General features: G+C 37.0%; 1 protein-coding gene across 1 annotated transcript in view; it reads right to left on the bottom strand.

The window, feature by feature from the left end:
- WNK4 (WNK lysine deficient protein kinase 4) overlaps positions 1-23,113 on the bottom strand; it is a 116,167-nt gene extending 93,054 nt beyond the window's left edge. Inside the window, exon 1 of the mRNA XM_072404058.1 lies at positions 22,014-23,113. Coding sequence (XP_072260159.1) covers positions 22,014-22,649 — 636 coding nt within the window. The 5' untranslated portion in view covers positions 22,650-23,113. The remainder of the gene's footprint in view (positions 1-22,013) is intronic.
- Positions 23,114-25,591: the final 2,478 nt, after the last annotated feature.

Genomic DNA, 25,591 nt, shown 5'->3' with positions numbered 1-25,591 from the left:
AGCCAGCATTAGAGCTGCAATGAAATAAGCTATACTGTGTAGCAAATTTGTGTTAACAGCCAAAAAAGGTTATGGTTCTAAGATGCCCATTACATTTATATACAGACTGCGATATGATGTTGTGTTTTCCATTCCAAATGCCAGGTAATTGCTCCAGGCTCGTCTCATTTTACCTCATTCTATTATATAATTTTCCATGGTTTGCTAAAGAGTGACAGACATCGCTTCCAAAGAACTGTGACTGTGTATCCAGAGTAACAGCTTTTAGTGGGTATTGCATAGGATATAGAGTTTATTATATAATTTTAATATATACATTTTCTATGGAATTCTAAAGACATACGTTCCTTTTAAATAACTATAAATTAGGTGCTATATCACTAAAACAAGTATATTGGGGTAATTGGTAGGTTCACTTTTGGTCAATGTCCACTTTGATGGCCACCATGTTGGCAGCAATTTCTTCAAATATTTTTGTTTTTTGGTAACATTGTGGCAAAGGGCACATTTGAGGCAATATTCTATTTTCCTTAACATAGTAGCCCATACCATATTGCTGAAGACCATTGGCATTGCTGGATCCAGGTCAGTTTAGTTCCTCAGGACAATGACACCCATTGTTGATCTGGTGCTAAACATTACTAAAGGAAGCCAGCATCAGGGACTCAGAAACGAGTCTCATGATATCTGGCAGACAAATATTCACTGACAGCACCTATCTTTTTAGGAGTATGGGAAGCATTTAAAACAGCGGGATACTGTCACTATTGGGTTAAAAAAATTAAGCAAGGTTGAGGTATGGTTACCCCAATCACTTAGGTGAACCCAGAAACCATTAAGAGAAAAAAAGGTGATTTACAAAGTGCCAACAACATGCTTTAAAATAATAAAATATCACACATCAAACAAACTAGCAGAGAAATATGATCCGAACATGATGTAACCTGAACCCAACCTGTTTTTTTTTTCTTTACAACTACCGGTATTTGATGTTATGTGTCAAATTAACATTATTTCTTCTTAAGGGCAAAAAGAAAGTGCTGGTCCTCCAAACATTTCACTTTCTAATTTATTAAGAAAAACAAGAACAATTTGACATCTAAAAGGTAACCATGGTGACTAAATGACTAAAACCTTACATAGTGCCAAACCGTGGCCCAACTAAACACGTTTTCTGGATAAACCTTTTAAAACAATGTCAGAATTTTATTTTGTGCTGCCAATTATTTATTTTTTTTTTTTTAAGTCATTTTTACAAATGTTGATGTTGTAGTTTAGAAAATAACATAACATTTCAAGTGGAACTAAACTTGCCTCCTCTCATTTTTTCACAGAGCCAACATCTTCACCTGGTCCATGTGCATAAGTTAATTTATTATGTAATCAAGGTATGCCGAGAATGAATAGGTCAGTGCACATTATACAGAAGACTGTGAAAAGACAAGTAAGTTGTATTGTAGAAGGGACATGTGACCCGTACTCACCTGTGCACATATCCTTTTTGCCCTCACCCACCTTTGGGCTAGTTCTTCCTCCCTGTCCCCAGATGCATATTTACCCTGCAATATTCACCCAGGAGTCACACATATCTAGTTGGATTTCATATACCATCTATATATATATATATATAAATATATATTACAGAAAAATAGGGGAAACTTTAACTTAGTAATGTGATCGAATGTAGTAGAACATGGCAACTACTAAAGCATTAACTTTACCAATCAAAGCATGCCCATTTCAGGGCAAAGACAGTGTTTCCATTACCGTTTATGCCAAGGAGGAAGTTGACACTGTGTATTTTTGGTGCTGACAGCCTAATACCACATTATATTTTTAGATCAAATAAACTGGCACAGCTTTGAGAAACAACACTTCAAATGAAATAGTAATAGTAATATCATAGTATAAAATGGCCATAAAACGAGGGGTAAATGGTGTTGTAGTCAGCAAGACTCCACATCCTGAGTGCTAAAGATTACAATTAAGATATGAATGAGATAAATGTCTCTTTTTTGGTTTTCAGAAGTGAAACAAAAAAATTGAAGCAAATGTCTTCAGACCTAGGACCGTGAGGCACCATATTTTATGTTCAAGTGAATCTTTTTAGAAGAACAACATCAATTTGCTGTAATGAAAACGTGTGGGGACTGAGAAGAAATGTTGTAGTGCCATTAGGAAATGGTGGCAACCCCATTGCACAAATGCATGGTACACACACAATACCTGACAACATGAGTCTAAATGGGCCCTCGGTGTGTCACATACAGTACCTTGTGCCATACTACAAATATAGTCAGAGATTGCTTGTGCTAACAATAACTTTCAGGTCTTCAGGGAACCCCTTATATAAATAATATATTCAAAGTTCACAGTACATTAGTGTGGTGGTCAATAGGAAGATTCCTTCTTACAGATGGAAGATTGCTGGCCAGATAATTTGGGGTCACTTAAACTGACCTCAGAAGCACAGATTGCTAATTGCTCAAGGAATCCCTAGCAATCTTTGGAGAAGCCTTAGGGTTCCACTGAACCCTGGTTGAGAACCACTGCCTAGGAGTTTTCTTTTAAATTTCATACAGGCTGATATCTCAAATGGGTGAGACTTGAGAATTTTGAGAAGGATTAATTTTCTGAAATGTTTGATTCTTCTAGTCTTATATAAGGATACAAAGGCATATAATCAATATTCACCAAGATTTGGCTGATAGAGGAACCAGATTTTGAGGTAGATGTCAACTCTGGGACGTCTAGGATCCTTAGAATACCATTGAATAAAAATGCTTTCCAACCTCACCATATAACCAATTAGGTTTGGATGGATTGTCATTTAAAGCAGTCCTAAAATGCAATAACTATACAGCAATGTATTAGCTTCTTATAAAATTCTTTCTTGAGAAAGATAGTCAGATCCACTAAAACAAATTAGAAGTGACACAATATAGGTGACTTTACCTATAGATTCATTTTGCCACTGTGTGGGGCTTTTCCAGTGTATCACACTTGAACTTTTGTAAGCACCACTGTCTTATTAGGGTCTAAGTCTACAAGTTTTTCTATGCTCTTCTATCTGTTGGATATATGATATTTAACCCCTGGCTAAATCCAAAGTAACTTGTTGGATCATCACAAAAATGAATCTTTGCAGATACAGTTCTGAGAGAGTAGCAATACATTACTTTGTATCATTTGAATTTAGGAGTTATTAATTTTTATTGTGAGCACTGACAGATTCATTTTTACTGTGTAAAAACAAGCTACAATTTTGCACAAAATATTTACAAATGAAGTTTTCTTTAAGGATCCAGGCACATTCCACAATACTGATAACACAAGGGCATGCCAAGAACCAAGGCACTGCAGCCAGTTTACAAGCTATATGGAGGAATGTCAGCCAGCCTTCACAAGGTCAGAAAATCCATTACAACAGGGGAAGAAATGCCAAGAGCCACACTGGGGATTTTGCAAGATGATCAACCACGAAAAAAACCCATAAACAATCAGTGTATCAAAACCATTATCTTCAGCAGGTTAAAGCTGAACAAGACAATACTGCAACAGTGTAAAGTATAATAATAAGATGTGAAACCAGCATTAGGCATACAGTCACATACAATATAAAAATGTTAGTGTTAAAGCAGACCCCATGATTTGTCATCTAAAGTATGGTAGTTGCCATACCTCCAAACTACAGAAAGGCTCTCATTACAGTAATGAAAGGTTCATTTAGATTTCTAACTAGGGGTCCAATCACACACATTTAACCGCAGGTTACCACAATGCACATGAACACAAACTACAGTGCGGTATCATTCCTTTTAAATAGCCCCTTATGCCCTATTACAGTAAGGAGCAATATTCCCACAGTGAGGTAATACACAGATGCTGTGATGGTGGAACAATAATGAAAAATGGAGAAACTGTACTTTTCTCATGGCTTTAAACAGGTTTTGCACATATATGTAACCTGTCCCTCTCTGTCTTGCCCTACGTCAATTTTGCCACTTACTTTTTATGTAGTTCTTTATTAGTGTCATAAAACAAAACTCTTTTATTTGCGTATTGCGCATTAAACTGAATAGCATGCAGTGCTGAAATTCCTTTTAAACTGGGTCACTATAGGGTTGATTTAAAGCTGAACTCCAGGCCCTTCCCTATTATCCCTCACCGCCCACCCCCATTTAACTAATTGCTGGCATTAAAACAAAATGCTCATTATTATACTAAATCCACATTCACAACACAGTCAGGTCCAAAGTATTTCTATTTACTTTACTATTAACTGTGTACAAAAAGAGAGTTCTTTATCAGGTGACCATGACACTGCCTGGATGACATGTCTACTTCCATTTGACTGTCTGATAATGGAGTCCTTTAATGATCCAGTAAAGAAAAAACAATAGGGAGATAATAGCGGGGACCCGCTTTTATGGAACCATCTGCATTGTTGGATTAACAGTCCCCCACACTCGGAAACAGCCAACATACGCAGCTAAACATGCTCCAACACCTCAAAAAAATTGCAAACGTTTCAAGACTACTTCTATAGACAGCACTGACATGGTAAAAAAATAACACAAACCCTGTGTCAACATTTGTTTGTAATGATTCACAATTCCTTACTTCTAAGAAAAATAGCTAAACTTTTAGTAACAGACAGATCAAAACTTGTTATCAGAGAAATCAAAGTCATTATTTATACACAAAATGCATGTTCTAACAAAGACTAAGCGGGGTAGAGAAATGATAGGCCTAGTAAATGACACAATTCTATAGTAATTGCAAAGACTGACATTATCATTACCTACTTCAGTTCCTATTTCATGGATCAATGCACTTTTACATTTCAGCTATTAATCTAGTAAGTCGTTTTGTCATTACTTTTAATGCAGAGATATTATATAAACATGTACGAGGTATAATAAAACAAAGTCCTGTTTTTGAAATTGCTGGAATAGATAGTATGTGTGGGTCAAATAAGTCTTTTGATCTGTACATCAAAGCAATAGTGTCAATGCAATTTGACACTAATATAGTTACATAGTATAGTTACAAGGTACAGGTAACTCTATTATTGTCAATGATGCCTGCAAACATTTATACAAGATGACTCAAAGTGGGGTCAAACTGTCAACATATCCTCTGGGTCTATCCAGTAATAGAGAAACAACAGCTATGGCAGGAGAGAAATATCCTTTATGGAGCATCTTATGCTCTGCATGGAGCAGAAACGGATATAACTTTCAGGTTACGTGTATGCATACTAAGTAATGTTTAAATGTAAGATTTAGTCTAACATGTAGTTATTACCTTACAGATAAATTATAGCCATTATCAACCAGGGTTACATAGAATCTCAGGGTTCCTCCAGAGGTCCTCTAGGGCAAGGGTCCCCAAGCTCTAGTGGGCCACGGCAGCCTGGCAGGTGGGGCGCGGCTGTGGCCGGTGCACCCCCCAGCAAGGTCAGGAGAAGGACCCCGCTGGGGGGGCACACCAGCCGAAGACCATATCCCCCATATGGATCACATGCTCTAGGCTGAGGGCAGGTTGTTTCTGCACACAATCTGCCCACTCTCCCATTGCAGCCTCAGACCTGCGATGGGAGAGTGGGCAGGTTCTGGTATCGTGACGCCACTCTGGGGGGAAGTTTCTTTCCTTTTGTGTGACACACAGCTCCCTGCGCAGGTGAGATCAGTGGTCCGTGAGCTCCAAAAGGTTGGGGACCACTGCTCCAGGGAATCCTTGTGCTGTGACTGGTTGAACTCTCATTTGATGGTGCATGTATAGTACTTGGTAGACCCAGATCCATGACTTATTGATGTATTTAGTTGTCTGTAATGGAGGTATTCTAGACAACCCTGGACAATCTTCCCACTGGCCATCAAATTAAAAGTCTTCTTTCATGACTGACCCCCAATAAGTTACTTTTACCAAATTTTCTGTGAGACCTTAAAAAGGTTAAAAAGCATGCTATAGAATGATAAGACAGTGAGTTATCTGACTTTCTGCCTTTATAAATCAGGTAGGAATCTTTTTTTTTCTGTTATAGAAAACGAACCCATGTTTTATAAGGACTGTTTGCTTTTCTCTGCATCGACTGAGAAGAAAAAAATCCATATTTGTTTTTTTTTTTTTTACTCCGTGAACATTTGTCCTTTATCGACTTAATATTGACCTAAGTAACACTTTGGCTGTTTTTCAAGGAGATCTCTAAACATCACCAGAACAGCTGGTGCAGGCTTAGCTTGGCTTTGTAGGTAAGCAATAAGTGCCAACAATTTAAATAAGTTCTCCATATATTAAAGGCAAGTTTTTTTCTAAAACCTCAAAGCTGTGACTTCACCAATTTTTTCTTTTTTTGCTTTACTATGCTTGCTCCATAAAGTAATATATAGAAAACTGTGACTAAATTAAGAGTTTGGGGCATTTAGGTTTACCATGCTAGACATTTTGTTTAGATTTAGATTGATGGGAATTGCTCATGGTCTTACTGACTTAATATTTTTTACCCCAGTCATGTCCTGGCTTTAAATCTAGCACTGTCAGTGGAAGAAAATAATGCAGGCAAAGTGGTAAGGCATCTGGAGTTCTCAATGTATGCCAGAGCCAAATGAGTTAAAGCAGAACTACTGCTAAAAGGTTAGGAAAGCTTCCATTGCTGTATTCGTTCTTGGGGCCCATTTACACATTTTCACTGATTAATAGCATGTGCATTCCCTGGTTCTAAGTCGCATGGTATTGATTCTGGTGTTAGGTAAATATGCACCAAACGTACATAGGAGTTCCATTAGGAATAAATGGCACAGCATGGAGCATTGCATGGAATAAATGGACTTTCTTTCAGTTTCAGTAAGGCAAATTTAGTAAAATCTGGCTTTTAAGTATTTTGTGTGAAATCAGTACTATCATGTCAACCTGCCACTTTAAATGGACCCTATGAAATGACAAATGCCACCATCATAAAAGTATAGTGACATAATGACATTATTTGCAATTTTAAACCTACATAATTCAGTACGTATTATTATTTTTCTGACATGCAGTTTACCTTCCCAACATATAACTTTAAGTACAGTACAAAATGTTCTGACCATCAGAAATATACTGGTATTTAGGATTTAGGAGGAAATCAAAGTGCCCAGAGAAAACCACCAGAGAACATACAATCTCATGGCTGAAACTTGACCCTAGTTTTGCAAAGGCAAGAATGACAGTTGATGAGCCACCATGCTGCTGTGCAGTCCTGACAGCTCCTTAGTACATGTCCACTCAGAACTGGTATTACCACAGGATAGACAGTAATTTTTTAACCATTTTACATAATACCACTATAAACTTAGTTCTGTATCCTTAGTTGTGTCTACATTATAAAACAAGTACGCAGGTGTCACACCTCTTTCCTTATTGTTTGTGCTAGCTGCTATTGAAATTCACTCTATACTGTTTCCAGTATCTCATCTAAAAACTCTTCTCCAGCTGTTCACACTATGGCCCTGATTTATGAAAGCTCTCCAAGGCTGGAGAGAATACACTTTCATCAGTGAAGTTGGGTGATCCAGCAAACCTGTAATGGATCTTCACTTCCAAAAGTGTATTCTCTCCAGCCTTGGAGAGCTTTCAAAAATCAGGCCCTATGTTCCTTGGCAATCCTTATCCCCCCATCACACACAAGTTGTTCTGCAGTAACTTATTGATCATGTCTGCACCTTTTCTCACAAAATGTCCTGATCTCTTACTGCAATACAATCTACTGCATTCAGTGTTGCATGCTGTATAACCCTTTATTTCCGAGTCCTCAGGCTTCTGCCTTGTCATCACTTTTGTGTTCCAGTGGCTCAAACATTCTGTACTCTTCATTCTCCAACCAAATTAGTTCAAACTACTCTCAATATAAAATGGAGCAAAAGAATTCTATACATGAAATGAGTATGAAGGTATAAGCATCCTTAGTGTTACATCATAGTATTCTGCTTGGATTTTGAATGCAATATTGTATTTCCAACATATTGAATATGATCTGTATGGCATATGACTCTGTAAACAATGAAGAAGATGACAATTTACACTCAAACTTGAATATTGTAAATACAATTTAGACCTGTCAATGTCCATATAAATACCAGGCTCCTCATAGACACCCTTAAATGGTAAGACTATTGAAAAGTAATATTTTAGTTTGAGGAAGATGCTGGAGAGTTACATTTTCTGATAATTTGATATGTCTTTCGTTATTCATGAAATTGGGCCTAATGTTCAATACTATTGATGGAGTGATCAGGCCCCAAGCGAAATATTTCCTTTTTGGATGAAAGCATGATGAACACGAACCCCACAACTGTGCAGTGCAGAGAATTGAGTGGCGTTCCTAACAGTACTGTAAGGGGACTTTGTTAACATAAACATATAAAACGCGTTTGTCATATCTTAATTTATATGGCTACTTTATATGGAAGATGTAGTATAAATCTATTGAGAGAGAATTAAAAATGATGGGTATGTCATATTTGATTGAAATCTATATATTAAAGACTTAACAATGTTATTTGATAATCTGAATAAAAGAACAATTGTTTGACATTGTTTAAAATAAATGATGACTTCTTTTGTCCCGTGAATCCCGTGAAGGGCCAAAGAAAAGAGGATGAAAGCCCACTGAGAGTATTTGTAGATAGTTCTTCATTACATAGTTCTTTGTCTACCATGCACAGTATCAGTACCTGCCAGTTGCAGCTTCTTTCACTGCAGACATCTCCTTGGCTGACTTGTTATATGTTATGCAATCTATACACATCTAGAGTTTATCCAAAGTGCCAGTGTTTATTTTTTGTCTATTTATAGTGTGAATAGTTATGTGGACAGTTTGAGATGATTGCCATAAGGAGTTAGGCATTATGACCCAAGGACTGTATAAGTGGAAGTAAGAGATAGGGGTCTGGAACGTCTGGCTTTTTAGCTCTACATATATAACTTTTTACAACAGGTTGTGCAACTGATCCTGTCATATTCATAGCACACTGTCAAAAGGCATTATGTACATGTACTGATGTGGAGGGAGTCTCTGATGTAAATTATATATATTTATATATGTAGAGTGGGGTCTTGCCCAGATGCAAAACGTAAAGCTCTGCTGTAAAGCAGGGAGTTGCACTCTGTCAAGGGGGTCTATGTAATAAAGGGTGGCCACATTTGAATGAGGTTGTTAAGGGAAGAATTGTGGTATAATGAGGCATTGCTGAAGGGGGCTCCTGATGAAGGAGCTTCTTGTTCTAAATTGTAGGGTCCTAGTCAAAAATTAGCTCTGGAGCCCATAGATCTGTGGCTAGAAGACCATCGGTGGTAGACCAGTGGTGCACACTTGCAGCAGAAGAAATTATAGGAATCCAGGTCCAAATTCAGCATCACGGCTCAAAAGTGTGTAGCTATGCCATGATAACTGACAAAATAACCCATGTTCTACTGGAGAAGTCAAGAACACAATGGGGTGATATATAAGATGTAGAAGATGGGCACTGAGATTTAAAGGTTAAATATTGAACTTTGTTATTGACATACTAATAGAATCAAAACAGATCAAAATGTTTACAATTGTATAAGGATATTAGGAAAATTAATTTTACTGTTTGAAAGCAAGAAAAATAAGTATAAAAGAAGAAAAAAAAGTATAACAAAATCAAAACATGAAATTAATGTAAATTTAAATCTAGTCACTTAAGATTATATAACCTACACATACCCACAGTGTACTTCAGTTTTTAACCAGGCACAATTGTGTTGTATCGGTCTACCACACCTCTTTTTGTTGGTAATGTGCTCATCTAAGTGCTCAGTATGCAACAGATGCTCTCATAGCCTGATATAAATATATCAATAATAAAAGGCTTCTTGCAGCCACCAATTAGAGGGAAACCTGTATTTGATTTGTGAATGTTCTGGTGATAAAGGAAGTATAGGGGAAGCTGCAGAGTACAGGCTTCAGGAAATTAGCAGTGGTCTCATTAGGGGCCCTCTGGATTGTGACTTCAGATGGTTACAAAAGAACAGATTAAGGTATTTAAGGAGAATGTTTCTTTCTTTCACATAACTGTTTTTTTTTTTGCTTCACATTTTACATGCATTTCGTTTTATGCTAGAAAGCAGGAAGGTAAACACCAGTTAAAGTATATTTACAAGAAACACGAGAGAGATGTGAATAGAGGAAGACAGAAAGATGGTTAGGCAATGACTGTGGCGTAGACACCAAGGACTAAATATTCTTTAAAGTCCAATTGAACTCTAACTTTGAATACACTATGTGGGAAAAGCCTGTCCCTAAGCCTGTGAGGTAGTGTTACTCTCACATCATCGGAAAGTAATGCAACTCTGAACAGGAATAAATGTTGTAACTATGCAAAAGCTTACCAAAATCATACCATGGTAAATGTCTACCATGATCAGGAGCGGGAGATTTTTTTTTTTACCAAGCAGTGTATATTCCAGGTGAGTCAAAACAAAAGAGTGTTCTATATTTCATAGTACATTTTCTTTCTAAAGTAGCAAAAGCCTGAGTAGTAAGGCCTGTATCCTAGTAGCAGCAGCAGAAGAGAGAGAGACCTTGGCCTCTGTAGGGGACCAACATGTCCCCTGCACAGAGACAAAACCAGAGCTCTCCATTCAACAGGAGGAATGTTTTTTGCTGACTGGAGAATTCTAGTTCTGACTTGCTGTGTTAGACCTCTGCAAAGAGATCACTACTTTAAGCAGGGACTCCACTCCCCACAGCAGTCAATGCTTCTGCTACCGGTATGACTTTTTTCGGAAGATTTGATCAACAGTGTCTGCAGCTACAAAGGTTAGTGATATTTTTTTTACAGCTCATTTGTAAATACTCAAATGTGAATATTTTGATAACAGATTCACTTAACTTGGCATTGAACATGAAGAAGCAGTATTGAAAGTCAAGACTATTAGCAAACAACAGCTGCTACAGAAACAAACATAATAGGCATAACTGGTGTTCAGCATATTTTTCACACAAGTCATGCTGTATGATCCAGAAGAAATTATTATCTCTCACATTGGATAATAAAATTGTAAATGGCACACTATGAGTAAAGAAAGTAATTTTTGATACACTAGAGCCATAACTTTTATACATACTCAGGTTGAATATATAATCAGGTTGAAGGACATTCTAAGTCATTATGGTAACCATGAATAAAAAAACAGAAGTTTGCAATTAGGTTTTGCCATGCTTATTCTGCATCTGAGATCATTTAAATTACCTGTAAAATTAGAACTAAAAGCTGCACCTGATGCTCTGCCTTCTTATTCTAAATGATTTTAGAGTCACAGAGTCCTGCTTACCAATAATGAAATAGAAATCATTATTAGCTATTACAGCCTGGTTATCCAACACTCTTAAGAAAATTACTGTTATTTCAAGTAAAAAGTTGGTGAACAGAGATAAATTGAGATTGTGACATGCGTTCTTGGAAAATGAAGAGCCCAGCTGGGTTGGATAGTAAAGATCACCCATGGAGTGTGAATGGGTAACAGTAACACTTGTGGAGGATGCTGGAAGGTAAATGGGAGCGCTTAAAGGATAACATCACAAAAAGTATCCTCTCACATGAAAAAAAGTTTTCGCAACAAAATCTGCTTTAAATTTAGACTGTTTGAATATAAATATTAAAGTTTTGACTTGCATGGCACATGAGACATGCTAGTGGCACAAATAACTTCCATGTACATATAAGACAGTATCTGCCAAGATACCTCTTCATGTCTGAAACAAAACTTGGTGTTCAGTAGCATAGTTCTTCTTCGTCACTCTCAGACATGGTACAGCAACAACCTCCACCCAAACTTTAGCTACCCTGGCCTATGCCATCTTTCTCATTGGCATTTTGCATATAACCCAGTTTACTTCTCTGTGACCCAACAAACATTAAAAATTGTTATCATTCAAGAATCATTATCTAATAGAACCACATTAATAATATTATCATTATCATTAATAATATTATCATTATCATTAATATCATGCTTCTGACCTTTACCTGTCACCCCAGACCCTACATCTGTTAGCACACTTGCAACTTCATGAGTTGTAGAATATGGCAGAAAAAAAGGGATGATGCCCCAAGGGCTACTGGAACTGAACAGTACGAAAAAAAAAGGAGTTAGGTATGGTTAGGTATGATCGTGAAACATGACGAAAGAACATGAGGCTACAGGCAACATCGGGACAAATAAAGGAGTGAAATGCTGTAGGTGTTCAGATTACACACAAAAGGCCAAGGCCATCATGCTACTTAATTGCAATTGCAAAAAAATTGGAATAAAAAAGGGAGATGGATCTTAAAATGGGGTTTAAAAAATACTGGCTAAACCTGATGTTTGGATGACAGCATGAACATTAAAGAGATCCCAAGGAACCAGGTCAGGGATGACTATACCAGTAGCAGCTCAATATGTCCAGAGAGAAGAAATAAAGAGTGGCTTTTTGAAGGCAACGTTCAAAACAAGGTGTTTTTTTATTGTTGAAAATTGGACTCCTGACTGGACAAAGTCTGTCTGTGCTATACAATAAATAATATAATAAAGAAAAATAAAGCATACAGCAAAACACAATATTGTACTGAATTCTTGTGTGTTTTTTGTCTCTTAATCTCAACACAGATTTTTCTTTATTATTTTATTTATTGTATAGCACAGGCGGACTTTGTCTAGTCAGGAGTCCAGTATTCACCAACTAAAAAACACCCTGTTTTGAATGTTGCCTTCAAAAAGCCACTCTTTATTTCTTCTTTCTGTACATATTGAGCATATACTCTGGACTTGGCAACTTTAATGTTAATCCCACCTCCCTGGGTATATTAACTCCTTAGTCCCTTATACCAGTAGCAGAAGACACAGGCAAGATTGTGATTAGCAGAAAGGCATGACATACTCTTAGGATTAGTCGGTGTCTTTGTGAAATTTACCATAACATTGCGCTTTTTTAGTAACACTTTTATTTGTATATCAAAGTATTCTACAGTAAGTAAAGAGAACGAGGAGTTGACTTATCTCTTTATATTATACAGAACACAAGAACGGTAAATTACTACACTAAAATAGTTATTTTTCATTTATTAGAAATCAGCAGAGAAGTCTTCATTATGAGAGCCAAAATAGGCAAAAATTTGGTTTTGCATAGAGCGGGGAGGTTAGGAGATTGAGATTGTGTTCACTTTTTACTTCTATTTGGTTATCTATTGGAGAGATTCATCCTTAATTCTTGTCTCGCTGTCTAAAGTTTCACCAGACAGAAAAATTATAGATTTGCAAAAGGGATACAGACAGAACTAAAATGCTTTTTTTAGTAGCATAGGAGAATACCAGAACCCCAGTCAGAATTTTACTTTTGTTTGTGTACCTGATGTAGATTTTTCCAGTCTGGCAAAACCTTGTGAGTAGGATGGTAATTGAACATCTTTGTAACAAATCTTTGTAACATAGCACAGTAAAAAAACAAACAGTTCATTGAATGTTGATGTGTGACATGGTATGAACCATGTTGATGTGAAACATAAAATGCATACACACATACAGTGAAAGCACATCAAAGTGTGCTTGGATGAGTTGCCATTAATTTAAAATGGAAAATACATCAGGAAAGAAACAACAAAAAGCAAAAATTAAATCAACCCCATATGTCTGGGATTGTGATCCTTGGTACATATAGCCCTGTAGCAAATAAATATTAACACGTTTGAACATGTTTCTGGCCAAATTGATTGATGATTTTACTGAGAATAATGTCAGGTAAATCTGATACAGCAAACTAAACAGAGGAAATCCAATATTCATTATACAGTAGGAAACAATACATTTTATTGAACCAAAATACTTTCCCAGCAGAGTTATCCCTGTGAGTTCATAGGAATTTTTTCAATATGTGTCTTAAAAAATCTTATACAAAATAATACTTAATACATAGTTACATAGTGAAGGTTTATTTATAATAGTTTGTGGATGGCAACATGAACTTGCATAATATATTGAATATCGATGTGTTACCATATTGGCAAACAGTTGGATAGTTTGACTTTATGAATACATTAGGCATGCATGCAATGCAATGGTGGCTTTTTGTTTTAGATCTACACTGAACAATGCATGTGCCGTATATGTACGCCACCATGGAGTCGGCAGCAAAGATGGAGGCTTCCTCTGAGATGCAAATGACAGGCCCTTGACCTGTCATTGCTGTGGGCTGGCTGTACACAGGTAGGTTGGTGCCATAAGTGGGAAGTATGCTATTGTAGAAGCTCACTACCCACCAACGTTGAGTTTAGTCCTGCTTTAGTTAGCAAGTGAGGTCCTACAACCAGGAATTTTCAGCTGAAAGTTTCTATGTAATATTATAGTTATTTCTAGTATACAAAAAAAGTCACATTTTTACCTTGAGGGTATGAACATGAAGCAGATGTGAAGCATGCTGTGTTCTCTATCACTGACCTTAGACTTGTTTAGTCAATGCTGTGAAAATGTGTTCAAGTAAACAGTGAGAAAGCATAAAACTGTCACACTGATGACAAGATGTAATTTTTACTGCAGTATGTTGAGTCACGTAAGAGACATATGATTGTACACCATACAGTGATGTAAGCAGAATGGTTGTAAAGAATTTCAATGACAGTGACACCGTAGGTACAGTGACATTTAAGGTTATCTAAACTATTCATATTTGTTTTAGAGATACATATACTTCAAAACTACAATAAAATGATATATTTTCTGAAAGTAAAGGCCCTTTAGAGTAATAGTGATACTTGCTCTTTTGTATGCTGCTCAATACACACTGCACACCCAACCTTGTGGGGGCAGCGTTAAGCCCTGGGTTGTTTCAGTTGGCCAGGTCTAGGATTAGCAATGTTAAAATGAGGTCAGCTGACCCTGAATTTTTCATCCATAGATTGTTCCTTCCCTGATGGCTTGGGCATATTCTAAGATGATGAAAAAAATGTATTTTGCCACAAATACAATGTAATCCAATGTATTCCAATAAAATAGATGGGAGTGTGTCAAGTTAATAGATACCGGACATGTCATGCTTTAAAACTGTGGGGCAGTGTGTTGCATTCCTGATCATTTGTTCAGTCAATGCAGTAAAAATGTGTTTTGGTAAACAATGGGAACACATAAAATTGTCACATAAAATTTGTTGGATGACAAAATGAAATTTAGCTTGCAGTATATTGTGTAAAGTAAATCAAAACACAGTTCTCCATCATACATTGATGCAAGACGATTGGCTGAAAACAATATTTAAAGGTAGTGTGACTGTGTAGAGTAAATTATAGGTAGATTTTAGTGGACAGGGATCCTGGTTCCTTTTACATTTGTATCAAGGACAGTTCTAGACAAAGAGGGGCCCTGGGCAAATTTGAAGTAAGGGCCCTTAATGCACAGCATAACACCTCCCTAGACACTCCACCATTCTGTTAATTGGGGCCCTGGAGAAAGTGGGAAATGTAATAATGTTGAGCAGACACAAGTACTCCAGCAGTACAAGCAGACTACAAGTTCAGAGGTCCTTCCAAATAAGTATTTTTTGCTCTCCAGTATCTACCACAACATACTGTATATGTTTAGGAGGACTGACCCTTCAAAAATGCACCTATGGTATGGGAAATAGCTAAGTGACTATGATGAATAATGACAGCTGAACCGGTCATAGCTACAGTGTGTCTTCTACAATTCTATTAAAGTGAATCTATATTGGTTATGTTTCTTATACTTTATTTATACATTCTTGGAATCTTGCCCTTTAAAAAAGCAGTGAAAAAAAAAAGTGTGAAACTTATTATCACATCAGATACACTGAGTTTCAATAAGTTTTATGCATATAGTATTGGTGAATACTTGTCATTAACATTATTGTTGGGGAACTGCTTCCAATAAATAATATAAGTAATATATAAGCAATGCTGGTGATTCCTTTTGAATTTGAGGTCATTTTAAAGACCCCTTGACTCCAACAGTGATGTAGACCATTTTTTTTAAGAGGTGTAAATAAAGATAAAGCATATGCCATTCTACTCCTATCCTATGAAGAAGAACTTCAGAAAATGTGGCATCTAAATCTAAGCTTTCCCTTTATAAAATACTCTTTTCTGTATGAATAAAATTACTGTAAGCAGGTATGTCATATAAAATGCTGGCTTTCAAAAATGTAAGTGTCATTTTACTTTGACCTGTAGAATAAAAACTGGACACTTACTCAGCTTTCTTCCATGGTTTTGCAATGCTGCCTAATAGAATCAAGAGACCTCAAATAGAACGCTGCTAAGGGAATTACAATGGAATTAAATTTAAGCTGATCTGGTGTCTTACTCACATTTTTTCTCTTTAACTCTTTACCTTTATTATAAATCTGTAGCAGTCTCCATTGGAATGAACAGATTGTATGAATTACTATTGTCATGTTCCAGAAGTGCTTATTACAAGCCCAACACTCAGTAGGAGAATTTTGTTACATACTCCATAGGTACTTTTATATAATTTGTTTCCTCTTAGTGTGATGTCACATTAATCAAACCAAAAACTTGCTGGAACTGAAAAAAACTTCAATATTACTGGAAACATTGCAGTGTGTAAGGACTATATCAATACACTTTTCTTGTTTTCTAAATCTGATTATTCATTTTCTTATTCAAATTTACTATTGAGAATTGAAATTTTTTGAAACCCCACTGGGATATTAAATACACTAGCAAACAAAAACCTGTTCAACCTTACCAAAATTTACATAAAATCACAATGATGTGGCTACAAGGTTGGAAATGAGATTCACAGATAAAAACTGTACTCTATGTGCGTTCTCACATAACTGGAAAAGCCAATAAGCACAAAATGCCTTAGGTGCATCTACAAGTCCTGGTGCATAAAGAACAATAAAGTTAATATTTACCTTTATAATTACTGAGGCAAAATGTTTTACATGTAAAACATAAAAAAAGCAATTTAAGGAAACATTTTTATTCCACAATTCCTGGAATCTAGCACATTACAAAGGGGTCATTTAAGGTGCAACTGGGCTTGTTTGGTCTAAGGTCACAAGTATAATTGAAATTCCTATTTATTTATGAAGTATGCAAAATATGGGAATACTTTTTTCCTCCATTTACTGTAAGTTATTTCACTTCTTGAAAAGATTATAATTTCCAGAGGCAACACAGTTGTGGTAGCATTTGATGGCAAATGGTGCAGCCAATATTTATATTGATGCAAGAAAACATAAAAGCCCACCTAAACTTTAAAAAATAATTTGAAAATACAAATATATTGTAAAGGTACCAAAAGGTCCTCTTTAAATGCAATGTTTTTCTTGTTTTTATTCTTGATACAGTTGGCTTTTGGCCTGTAGGGGAAATGAAAAATGCCTATTTCTTGATCTTCCCCAGGAACTCAGCCCTTCCAAATTTACAACTTTTAGACCCTATCTGCTATGGTCAGGAAAAAATTGGTGCACAGTTTGTGAAAACAAAGCACTCTTCCACTTATCCAGTCCTTACCATTGGATAGTATTTTAAATATGTAAGAAGCATTTTATGGATCATTATTATTATTATTAATATTATTATTAATAATATTAAACAGGATTTATAGAGCACCAACATTTTACAAGAATTCTACAGTGATTACAGGTTTCATGATAACACAGTTTGGGTGATGCGACTGGCCGCCTATAACCATAGGAAGTGTTTAAAAAATACTGGGAACCATTAAGCCCATATAAGAAGTGGCTAGTAGCAGCAAGGGAAAAAAAGAGGGTAGTGCTGAAGGACTAAAGGCGTGTACAGTGCTTGACAAACTTTTTCCCACACATGATAAGGGCTCCCCCCTGATTAAAAAACAATTAAAAAAGCATTTATTTTTCAGGAGAAAGTACTGTAAATGGCAATCCCTAACTGTTATGAAAGAGTCTGTAAAACAATGGTGAAATAATACTGATATTTGAAAGAGGTAAATATAAATAGATATATAGAAGTTCAAGAATATTTCAAAAACCTTTTCCTTCAGAAACAATTCCAAGATACACATGTTTACTACAACTACTACTATATCACTAATTTATCCTAAAATATACAATTATCTTATTTATGAAAGGCTGTTTTGTTTAGATTTTAATGGTAATCCAATATAAAAGTACAAAAGTCAGATGATCTAGGAATTCTAATGGCATTTTGCTGTAGGATATGTAGCCTACGGCTTTCATCTAACTGTCCCTTTCTCATTTTCTAATCTGATCTAGACAGACAGAATCTATGTGCTGAGGGAAGAACCAGAAATCAGAGGGAAAACTAATTAAAGGTAAAATATTTATGTTTTTTTGTACAACTGGTCAAATCACAACAGGTTGTGTTTAAGAAAAGATCTTGGTGGAACTGTTATTATGCAAAGCAAACTACTAAAGGCTACCTTTCATTTTCCAATGTTACACTGGAGGGATAAAAGCGACAAGCAGTTTGATTGCTATGGGTCATAAAGAAAACATTTTACTTTGGGCACTTTCATAAATAAGACCCTTTGTTTCCTTGTAGATCCCAGATGTGTAGAAGGCCACATGTATCTGGCCTTGCCGCTCTTTTTTTGCAACACAAATGGCACCTTTGACTATGTATGCTGGAGAATGAACCTTTTAGTGAATCACACACAAGCAAAGTATTTAGAAGAGGCAGAACTCTAATGACATTGTGGAGAGAAGTTACCCACCCATTGACGAAGAATATGAGGTTCATTCAGGGGACGCAGTATAACGATCAGTGCCTAGAAAAGCTACAAGTTACAGTTTGTACCACAGTACTATTTGTGCTAGTTGTAAGTACACTGGGGTCTAAGTCACCTTATTCATTGAACAAATATCTCATCATCAAGTGTTGCTAGGATTGTTGATTACATAGAACGGCACCTTGGGTTAGCAGATGGCGCACTGACAATCGAATGGAAGTGCATGCAAACAAAATACTTGTCACAATATAAAAAGGATCAGTGAAGAGATGGATATCTTCAAATAACTATACTCAGTTTTTACTATACGCAGACACGGAATGTTAATTTCCCTAATACATATGTAGCGAGAATTGAAATGCTTTGCCATGATGGACACTGATAGTACAAAAGCTAAGAATACTGCAACTTTGGGCTTCCTGAGATAGATAAGATCTGTTATTCAAGAACATTGAAGTCACAGGGCCTATTTTTTAAAATATTGAATTAAAAAATATTTTTTTAAGCCTTGGCTCTCCAGGGCTGGAGAAGATAGATACACTTTCATCAGTGAACCTGGGTGAAAGTAATTTGCTTTTTGTTAGCAAATGTTTTTAATCCTGGACCAGTTCCATTTCAGGTTTGTTGGATCACCCAGGTTCACTAATGAAAGTGTATCTTGGGGAGCTTTAATAAATCAGGTCCGATGTGTTTAGACCAAATCTTAGGAAGTGAACTATCTTAAAATGGTGCAAATTACATACATATTTAGAAGATAAAAGGTAAAATTAAAAATGTTTAAAAGTATTATTAATAATATTAAAAGTATCTAATAAAAAAATGTCATATATTGCAGGTTACAAGTACTCATACTGGATTAAAAATATTCAATAAAAAAAATCAAACAAAAATCTAATAAAAATTAGGGTTTTTCTAGATTGATTTTGAACAAAAAAGTTATCAATGGTAAAGACCACTCTTATTATTAAATGAGTGTGGCAGCAGGTAATCAACAGCTTCATCGAGTGGTAGAAAGTTAGCGGTTAGCTCTGTGATAGATAGATAGATAGATAGATAGATAGATAGATAGATAGATTATAGGCAGCTATATGGATAGATAGATAGATAGATAGATAGATAGATAGATAGAAGATAATAATAATATTAATAGTAATAATAGATAGATAGATAGATAGATAGATAGATACAAAAATGTAAATTACCATAAAAAAGCAAGTCATTCCTTGACTAAACTTGTACTTTAATGTGTAGTCTTTGTATTATGTTTTAGTATAGTATGAATGATATTTTTTCTCCACGCATCTTATCATCTCTATTTGTACCTAGCATTTGTTCTTCCATTCCCTACAATGTAAGAAAACTTTGAAAATGTCCCCAAAACCCATATTATTTTTGACATTTTTAAGGCTGACTATCTCAGGCTTCGATACTTCCAAGTCGTTGACCTGAAACAAGTATACAGTTCAGGAAAGTGAAATCAGAATTCCTGCAGAACTTCTGAAGCTGCCAGATTAGCATAAGTGCAAGATATCTCAGACAGCAGTGGAAGTCTCAATACTTCCTCAATATACCGGTAGGTTTCCAACATTGTAATCAATCACACAGTTATACTAAACATAATACTGAGATACTGTCAGCGACATAAAGCAAACTTACAAAAATAATCAATGTGCAGTTTCCAGTGTTTGCCTATTTTATCTAGCAGGCGTCATGTTTGTTATGTATTGACGGCCCTTGGAATGGCAATGAAAGTAGAATGAAGGCCTCTCACACCAAGTCACATCTCCAGTGTATAGTGTTGTCATAACAATACTATAAGAACGTGGAACATTTACAAGAGAAACACATAATATGATTTCTGTACTTCTGCAGAGTATACAGTATGATGGATAATAAAAAAACACTAAAAGGCTTTATTTACATGAGTGGCTCAGTGGACATTTTTCTAGCAGTTTACTACTGAGAAGCTGTCTAAAGTTAGGAAATGTTCATTCATAGAGACATTTACACAAGCAGTTGTATTGGCATTTATGTATATTTTTCAATATAGCTATTATTGTAAGTGGTACAAAACCATTGAATTCGGAGTTTCTTTAGCAGTAAATGTCTAATAAGCACCCAAAAAATGTTTTACAGCATCTTGGAAGAATGACCCAGGATCTTCTAGTTGTCCCAAGACCTCCCTTTATAGGAGGTGTATTCAAGGCAGTGTGAACATTAATTATCAGCTAGATAAGCATTGAGGGAGCACCAATTAAACATTTCTAATTTCAGACATTTCTGCCGGTGTTGCAGCTGAACGAAAAGTTACAGCTTGTGTAAATGAAGCATAAGTGTTCAACTTTAGGAACTGTCACATTTAATTGCAAGTTGAGTTTGACAACATGGTTTAAACTGTTTTACAAAAGAAAACACATTCTACATACTTTTAATAATGCATGAACTCTACAGATTGATTCACACTTAAGTGTTGCAGCTGTGATTGGAAAACACGTTTTTGAAAATGTTTTTACCATGTTTTTGCAACACACAAAAAAAGCACAGGTGTATATGTGATGTGTATGTGCGTGCCATTTTATTTTAAATGGCACCCAAACACGTTATGCACAATTTAAAAAAAACTGTTGCACACCACAACCCACAAATGTGCCCTGTGGTCTACTGTGTTGCCAAAAATAGTGCATGTACATTTTTTTATGAGTTTAGGTACATAAAGTGCCCAATGGAAATGAATGAGTTGCTTTAATGAAGGCACCTCAGCTTGTGTAAAGTGACCATTACCACAAACTAGTGTGATCTGGCCCATAATGTCAATATGTCGTAGCAGCATGAAATACACTACAAACCTAATTACCTGTAGTCTGGGTCCCAATAATTGAGATTCACCACTTTATTTGTACTAGTGAACATTGTTGACTTGGCAAGAAAGTGAAAGAACATTCAAAATTATAGATATGTCCTCAAAACAAAAGGTAAAAGGAAATCTATAAATTGGTACACCTATTCTGAGGACAATTGTCTAAAAATGGGTCTAAAAGTTATTTTACCCATTCAAGCCCATTTTTCTACTCATTGAACTGTTGCACACACAAAAGCAAAGAAATGTGCATCCAGCATTGGATGGAGTGCGGTCACACAGTAACCAATCAGAAGTCATGGCACTGCTCTTCCAGTATTTTACTATACAAAATAACATGCCTACACAATCTAAAAGTAATAGTGTTTCTATAAACATATAAATGTACTTGGCTTACCTGCAGTTCACACCAGGCAACTTCCACTGTGGTTTCAGTATCCAGACCCTTGTAAACGGTTTTAAAAGACCCTCTCCCAATCTCGATGTTAAATTTCAAGTATCTCCCATCTGGCGAGGTGGCTACAGCTTTGGTCTCATTCTCCTCATTCTCTTCTTGTTCCCTCTTGCTTTCTACCACTAAAGGTTTCTGTTTAGGAACTGAGGGAGATTTGGGGCTGTTGGCTTCATCTTCTGACTCAGAGCTGATGTCCACAATACTGGGCAGTGTTGCTGGAGATGGTAGCACATCTTGTTGGGTAATAAGTGGTGGGAGGATTGAGGAGATAGAAGAGTTCTGAATGATGGGTACTGCTTTTTCTTCAAGAGATGAGGGCTCCTCTGGGGACCAGCAGGAGAAAGAAGTCCCTGGTGGGTCATAACCCAATAGTTCCAGCTGAGCAGAACTTCTTCTGTTAAACTGATATGAGTTCCTTCTAGCTCCTTCCTTGCCTGAAAGTCTTCTTCTCCTTAAGGCTGCAAGGGAGGACAACTCTTCTGGATCTTCTGGTAGATCTGAAGCAAATGAAATGCCACAACTTAAATCCACTTCTGTCTGAGACATGGCTTGGCTGGATGGCACTTCCAATTCAAACATTTCTCTGGTACCCACCAACAAGAAGATTGTATGCTTTATTAATTCTTCTACTGCACTGCCATGCTTGACCTATAAATGTTGCTAGAACCTGTAGATCAACAAGTGCACATGGAATTGGCTCCAGTCATGATGGTTCTAACAGATCCAAGAATGAGCTGCTTGGTCCAGGTTAGAAGATCCAGTTATTAGTTCAGGACTTCAAGCAAATAGAAAGCAATTGAAGCTCTGTAGCAATGTGTAGTGTTCAGCTTCACAATCCTGAAGAATAAAGGTGAGCAGGTATGTGTGAGCTTTGTGGTAAGCCAAGTGTCACTTGTCAAGTCAAGCTGCAGGATAGCAGAGCCAAGGTCCCTCTACTCCTCCTGCTTCTAAAGTCATTGACAGCCGGTATGAGAGGCAATCTGATCTTACATTCATGTGACTGCAGCAGAAAAAGCCAGCCTTCTCTTAGCTGAACACCTCCCCCAGTCCAGAACCTCCCTTCTTCTTTTCAGCAACACATACACCTAAATACTATTTCTTTCTCATATATATACACAGCACCTAACAAGGTCACCCCCTCCCTCTACATGTTCTAGCCACTACCTATTTCTTCTCTGGAATTCACACTGACCCAGAAGGCTTCTTACTGCACTTACTGCCATCTCATGTACAGAAATCCCCTGCAGGGACACTTGATCCAACATCTGAAGTCTGCTGCAGGGACATTTCATCCTACTAATGTAATCCACCCTGTCACAGCTATTAGAGTAATACCTAGCAGCTTTATTTAAAAGAATTATAATACTGTACTCCGGCAGAAAAAGCATAGAAATGAAAAGGAAAAAAAAAGCTTTTGCTATATTATTCAGCTTCATTTCAGAGTTACTCCAACAGTTTTCCTCTGCTGCTAGAGGTTCTGCGTGGGATAACCAGCATCATTTAACACGGTTCCTGAACCTAGGTTGTCCTGGAGCTAGTCCTTGTAGCAGCAGTTGCCAAATTTACCGGAGAAAATTTTGGTGGTCTGCGGCTCTGTCCTCCGTATGGACCTGCTTGCTAATCATCCAGGAGGGACAGAGGAAACTTTTGTTGTGTCCACAGCCCTGTGTACTGTCCCCCCAGGATGTTTAGCAAGCAGGTCTGAGCCTGCAATGGGAGAGAGGGTAGGTTCTGGCATCATGACGTCGCTCTGGGAGAAGTTTCTCTTTAAGTGACACACCGCTCCCTGCGCATGCGCTGTTCGGATTTTGTGGATTTATCCCAAAGGTTGGCGACCAGCGCCTTAAAGGATATGTTCAGACTGGTGGTGAGGTTGTGGTACAGGTACTCACACCCCTACACTTCCTCACATGTAGCATCTCACCTGCAGCAGTGAGCAATTACTGCTTGCTATAAAATGTTCAAACATTTTGTGTAAAAAACCTAGGGCACCGCTGGGCAGTTCAGTGAAAACAATGATGTACCACGGTCACACTCATTCACTTCCCTGACAGTGGCAGAAACACAGTAGACCTGGTGGATGGCCTTGGCATCTGGACCATCAATTTAGAGCCGAGGGACAAGTTCCCTGGGGTCCCAGGACTAACCATGCCAATGAAGGAGAACAGGTTTTGTGACATTCCCATACCAGGATGTACCAACTATTAGGGTCAGAACTGAAAAGATTTATCAAGAGAACCTGTTGCTTTACCCTGCATGGACAAACTGATAGATTTACTCTTTAAGACTTATGCTGAACAGATATGAAGCACACAAAGTAATTTGTTTTCTGCATTTATATTATTAACAAACACATTTATATGTAAATGCGATTACCCTACATGCAACAGATGAGGGGCATCATTGCTTATTCAGTTGTTGTGTATGCACAAAAAGTGACAAAGACAATGGTGATATATTTAATTATTTTCCTGATATTCATCTTTAGGAGCAATTTCTATAAATTATTTATCCTCTCCTCCTGTATCACTGTCTGTATTAGTCTGTCATTTGCAATCCCTATTTAATGTACAGCGCTGCGTAATATGTTGGCGCTATATAAATCCTGTTTAATAATAATAATAATAATAAATTAGAGATCATCTCATATTTTCAAGAAATCCTCCAGGCTGTCAATTTACTGTGTAAAGGATTAACGGTGTCAAGATTCATTTTAGGGGAAATTCGCATTTCAGAGACTATAAATGTCCTAAACGTATTAAAAAGAAATTAAGTATCATTCTGATTAACATGATGTGGTCATAGAAGGAGCATCATGTACTGATTGCTTTGCTCAGTATCACAACTTCTGCTCATGTTCATAAATCTAGCCTTGGCTAAGTTTGGAGGTGCCGCTCTTGTACTGAAAACACTTAGTCTGATATGACTGCACTGCACTTCTCACAATGTGCATTAGAAGCTGCAGGTTAAATGGAGCCGGAATTATTGTCTGGCTGGAAGACATCATGTACCCCCCACCTTATTATCTCCTTTCATCTATTGGATTTCTATACCTTAAATCAGTGGTCCCCAATCTTTTAAGGCTCTTGGACCACTGGACCATGCACCCCAGAGTGATGTCATGATGCCAAAACCTGCCCACTAGGCAGGTTCTGGCATCATGACCCAATAGGCGAGTTGTGTCCAGAGAAACAACACACCCCCTTCCCTGAGCCTGTTAAGTCCCTGGGAGATGTCATCTGTGGCTCTGGGCATTGCACCCCCCCCAAGCAGGGTCCTTCTCCTGACTTCGCTGGTACGTGCATCTGCCAGAGCTGTGGCCCACCTGTCAGACGACCATGGCCCACTACCGGGGGTTGGGGACCCCTGCCTTAAATCATGGAGGTTTAACATAACATGTGGGTTCAAATGCAGCCTGCCTACAACCTGTGAAACCATTTTAATATTAACATACAATTCTTGAGAGCCTGGCATCATGTCTGAGGACTCTGTACACCCTGCTGACATCTCCAACCAGCCAT

The sequence above is a fragment of the Pyxicephalus adspersus genome, chromosome 3 (assembly GCF_032062135.1).
Source record: "Pyxicephalus adspersus chromosome 3, UCB_Pads_2.0, whole genome shotgun sequence".
Lineage (NCBI taxonomy): Eukaryota > Metazoa > Chordata > Amphibia > Anura > Pyxicephalidae > Pyxicephalus > Pyxicephalus adspersus.
This window is presented reverse-complemented; position numbering and strand designations above follow the sequence as displayed.